We start from the raw sequence: 4,961 nt of genomic DNA, 5'->3' as shown, positions 1-4,961 counted from the left end.
CCTGTCCCTGGTGGTCTGGGCCACGCCTCTCTGGGCGGCGGAGTGGCCGTGCCCGGACGACGGTGATATTTATCCCTGCATATGCACCGCTTCCGCAAGTTATGAAATAACCATGGACTGCTCCAACGTCGACAGCAGTACAAGGCTGACAGAAATATTCCAGACGCCGTTCGCCTTCAATGACTTTGAGCGACTCATCATCGATCCCTTAACCCCTGTCAGTACCCTGAACGATCTGCCTGCTGGAGTGTTCGGTCCAGTGAGCTTCGAGAAGATTGACATCACCAACACGTTGATCGAGACGGTGGAGGAAGAGGCGATAGTCAACTCCCACAACACGCTGGTGCGCCTTAACATGAGAGGAAACAAGATCAGAGAGTTCCCCTTCGAGACGCTGGACCTGTACGTGGAGCTGATAGAGCTCGACTTGGCGAACAACCAAATTTCGGGGGTCATGCCGGACATCGTGACGGAAGCTCTCACCACCCTGGACTTATCCGGCAACACGGGCATCACTCTCACCGAGACGGTCTTCAAAGGCTCTCTTCAGCTGCAGGTGCTGCGCCTCAACAACATGGCTCTGGGCGACACGACGCCTCCCAACGTGTTCTACAAGCTCAGTAACCTGAGGACGCTGTACCTGCAGAACAACGGCATCACGGGGACCCTCATCGAGGACTTCATCAACACGCTGTCTCAGCCGCTCACCGCCGTGTACTTAGACGGGAACTCCCTCTCCCAGATCCACCCGCTTTCCGTAACGGGTGAGTGTGGCGCCAGGCCGTGCACCTCTCGGCTGTGCCGGGCCATGACCTCGACAGGCAGCTGCTGTGCAGGGTCACGGGTCACTGAAGGAAGACGTTTCCCCCAAACCAATTCTGACACAATGGTCCGGATTAAGGTCATGTAGTGTTTCTTAACTCTCTTTTTCCCTCCCTCTCTACTGGCAACATCTCAGCCCTTCCTCCAGCACAGTCTAGGTCCCTTACATCCCCCTTCTTGCAGGACTGAGCGACAACGGGATCATCTCCTTCACCAACAACCAGATCCAGCAGTTGACGCAGGAGAATTGGGAAGGACTCGTGTCTCGGCTCACCCTTTACGACGCCATCGACATGAGACGTGAGTTGTTGAAATATTATTATCATTATCATTATGATTTTTATTGTTATTACCGTTATTATTATTATTATTATTATTATTATTATTATTATTATTATTATTATTATTATTATTATTATTTATTTTTATTTTTTATTTTTATTATCAGCAGCAGCAGTAGTAGTAGTAGTAGTAGTAGTAGTAGTAGTCTTCTTCTTCCTCTTCTTAATTGTATTCTTTGTATAATCATTGTCAGTAGCAGCAGCAGCAGCTGTAGCGGTATAAAGTAGCAGTACTGTTGCATCACGTAGTGGAGCAGTACAGCAGCGAAGGAGGTGGCCGGTAAGGTTGAAACAAGTGTCCTTTCCCTCCCACAGACAACCCGCTGGTGTGTGGCTGTGACGTGTATTGGCTGCTTCTAGACTCGTCAGCCATGAGGGTCTTCAACAGTCTGACCACGTGTAGCGGGGGGAACCTGATGACGGACCTTCCCGTTACGTGGTTCCAACAGCACTGCCCTGTCCCATAGTTTCTAATACACTTAAACGTGTCCGTGAAGTATTTCCTTGTCCTCTTTCATTCTCTTTGGCTTTGATCTTCAGGAGTTTCCGTAATATATATTGTTCAAATAAAGCTGTGTGAGGGATTACTGTTCCTGCTGAGGTGCCCACACACTCCTCGGCAAACGTTTCCGTCTGTGGCCATCGAAAACCATCCATCGTTCCTTAGCCTGCGTGGGTATAAGCGTTCACTCCACCAGTCACAGCAATAGGGGCTGCTTTTACCCTTTCAAGCACAACCTAGTACTTCTCAGATCTTGCCTGTCTCTCTGATCTTTTCATATGAACTATTTCAACCTTTCTCTTCTCAATGTTAGGATTGTCCTTGCAAATAGGGATATCAACTAGTGAAAGGTCATGAGTAACCTAACCGTCGTATATACACACGGGTCATGCAGATAAGGGTCGTGTAAGCCATACGTCGAGTCATTCAAGTCACTGGACCAATAAGGAGCGGTTGCAGGTAAGGGTAGCGCACATCCAAAGGAGGTTAGCACTAAAGTCACATAGTCAAGCCAACAAGCAAAGGATCATTACATGCCTAAGGGTCGTAGATATACAGGTCGTATATCCGGGGGTCGTACAGCCATGGGTCAGCGAACACAACGCAGGCACGTTAGTGTCCCGCCGCGGCGCCGTCAGCTATCTCGTCGCAGGTGCCTGGTTCCCTTCGGCTTGTGCCAGGCGGTGACGCTCACGGCCACACAAGGCTGCCGCGTCCCTTTATGCCCTGTCCATGGCCCCTTTCATGCAACCGTCCACTCCACCTTCTCGGCCACTTCCACGCCCCTCTGTTACTACGTGCCCTCCTCGGGTCCACCGTGCCCCTTTCTTGCCCCTTATCCACTCCCCTTTCTGCATGTGTCCTCTCCTCTCTGTGTCCTTCCCTCCCTGTACGTCTCTTTTCGTCCCTGCACGAGCCCTTACCACCCCGTATTTGTCCCTCCTTGAATGCTTTCCTCAACGATTGTGTTAGGCCCTGCATGTGTCACTCCCACTATGTGTTACTCCTGGTGTGTGTGTGTGTGTGTGTGTGTGTGTGTGTGTGTGTGTGTGTGTGTCCATCCCTGTATGTATCTTTCCTAGTCGGTGCGTGTTCTCATTTCCCTGTAGTTATTGTTGTTGTTGTTGTGACAAAACACACCTTCCGGATCGCGCCCCAGCTACGGGTCACGGTCGAGTACTTCCTGTGTTGCTGCTTCTCCACAAACAGACAATAAACTCCGCGATGGCGGGAGGCACGTAGCTCTTAGAAGCCAAAGGTCTAAGATTCATGAAAGGGCCGCGAGGGGTGACCTACCATGACACCGAGCAGTTGTAAGAAGAATTTAAAGAAACTAAGTATAATGGACATCAACAACAACAACAAAAGATTTACAAAGCTTTCACAGCCACTGAGGTTTTCATGTTTTTCTTTTTCACTGAGATGATTTTCAACGATCCTCAAGAGCTTGACGGTGGCGGTGCAGGGCGGCCCCCGACAAGGGAGGTAAGGGTGGGGGCACACGCTATAACTGAGCGTGGCCTCGGTGTTAATCTCCGTCGCACTGAACCTTAAACCTGTGGTGGTTCGGGACTGACTAGCCCGGGACGCAGGGACAGTGTGACATCCGGGTTACGCCAGTTTACCTTCCTCAGGTTTCCTCTCTTCTACCCATTAATCGACCCAACCGGAAGATTGCAAAAGCTACTGATATTGTTAGCCAAATCTCTGACATCACCGGGTGTGCTATGGCTTGTGCGTGTGTGTGTGTGTGTGTGTGTGTGTGTGTGTGTGTGTGTGTGTGTAGGGGGGGGGTCCTCCATCCAGACGGGAGTTACGATCATTTCTCGCTCCTTCCCCCTCCTTCCTTTTCCTCAGCCTCCTTCTTCTCTTCTTTCAAACAGCCCTTTGTCACGGTATTTTTTACAACAAAGGAGACGGCTAAAGGGCAACTTTCTTCTTGAAGGAGGTCTAGTCATTGGCAGAAGGAAATACAGACGAAGGAAGGCTGTTCCAGAGTTTACCAGTGTAAGGGATGAAAGAGTGAAGATGTTGGTTAACTCTTGCATAAGGGGTTTGGAAAGTATTGGTATGAGCTAGAGTAGAAAGTCGAGTGCAGCGGGGCCGCGGGAGGGTGGGGAGGCATGCAGTTAGCAAGTTCAAAAGAGCAGTCAACATGAAAATATTGATAGAAGATAGAGAGGCAACATGGCGGCGAAATTGAAGAAGTAGAAGACTGTCAGTATGAGGAGTTGATGAGACGAAGAGCCTTTGACTCTACTTTGCCCAAGAGAGCTGTGTGATGCATACTCCATACGAAGGCGGACAAGACCCCTGTATATGGACAGCATCTGTGCGGGGGAGAAAACTGGCGGAGACGATACAGAACTCCCAACTTCGAGGAAGCTGATTTAGTGAAAGAGGAGATATGGAGTTTCCAGTTGAGATTTTGAGTTAAGGATAGACCGAAGATGTTTAGTGCAGAAGAAGGTGACAGTTGAGTATTGTCGAAGAACAGGGGATGGGTGTTTGGAAGATTGTGTCGAGTGGATAGGTGAAAAAATAGAGTTTTGGAGGCGTTAAAGGACACCAGATTCTTCTTGCCCAAATCGGAAATGATAGTAAGGTCTGAGGGTAAGCGTTCTACAGCCTCCAGCCTGGAATCGTCTAGTTCCTGTTCAGTTGACTTCTATCAAAAGAAGTTGAGTAATGCAGAGTCGAGTCACCGGCGTAAGAATGGACTGGAAAGTTCATTTAGGAAAGAAGATCATTAATGAACAGCAGAAAGAGAGTGGGAGATAGAACAGAGCCCTGAGGAACACCACTGTTGATAGGTTTATAGATGTATAGATGTATAGCTATTTCTCGCCCCTTCTCTCTTCCTTTTGGACAGTATTTTTCACCCCTCCTTCCCTTTACCTTTTTTCTCTTCTACCCTCAGCGGAATTGCCACCTCCGCACACCCACATACAGAGAGACGTCACGCTGCTACAGTCAGGAAGAAGGTTCACACTCTGTATCATAGGATTCAAGAGGCTTTATGCAGTTACATGTTTTATCATAGTATGAAGCTGGATGATTTGAGTTGACGCCCCAAAACCTTGCAAGAGGCCGGCAGTTTCACATTTATTCCCTACGTAGCATTTGCCATTCTTGCATTGTTTACTTCCATTGGCTGAGTCAGAGACGGAACGGTTATATTAGATCTATAATTCTTGAGGACGAATGTCACGGAAATGAACACAGAGACCACGCGCAGCTTTAGCGTATGTCCTTAACTTCTCCTTTATTATTCTACAGGAGTCATAAAGCCAATT

At 48.8% G+C, this 4,961-nt stretch overlaps 1 protein-coding gene across 1 annotated transcript; it reads left to right on the top strand.

The window, feature by feature from the left end:
• Positions 1-1,653, top strand: LOC126991014 (oplophorus-luciferin 2-monooxygenase non-catalytic subunit-like). The gene is made up of 3 exons (XM_050849703.1): positions 1-764; positions 1,006-1,122; positions 1,479-1,653. Exons 1-3 carry the CDS (start codon positions 113-115, stop codon positions 1,628-1,630), a joined length of 921 nt encoding a protein of 306 aa, XP_050705660.1. The 5' UTR covers positions 1-112; the 3' UTR covers positions 1,631-1,653.
• The last annotated feature ends 3,308 nt before the right edge of the window (positions 1,654-4,961 follow it).

This window comes from Eriocheir sinensis, unplaced genomic scaffold (assembly GCF_024679095.1).
Source record: "Eriocheir sinensis breed Jianghai 21 unplaced genomic scaffold, ASM2467909v1 Scaffold23, whole genome shotgun sequence".
In the NCBI taxonomy this organism is placed as follows: Eukaryota; Metazoa; Arthropoda; class Malacostraca; order Decapoda; family Varunidae; genus Eriocheir; species Eriocheir sinensis.
The sequence above is the reverse complement of the archived record's forward strand: the minus strand, read 5'-3'. Positions and strand labels throughout refer to the sequence as shown.

Bases quoted from the DNA above. Each gene is read 5' to 3' on its own strand.
- LOC126991014 (XM_050849703.1), top strand. From the start codon at position 113: ATGGACTGCTCCAACGTCGACAGCAGTACAAGGCTGACAGAAATATTC. The intron at 765-1,005 runs GTGAGTGTGGCG...CCCTTCTTGCAG, and splicing joins CCACCCGCTTTCCGTAACGG to GACTGAGCGACAACGGGATC. The intron at 1,123-1,478 runs GTGAGTTGTTGA...TCCCTCCCACAG, and splicing joins CGACGCCATCGACATGAGAC to ACAACCCGCTGGTGTGTGGC.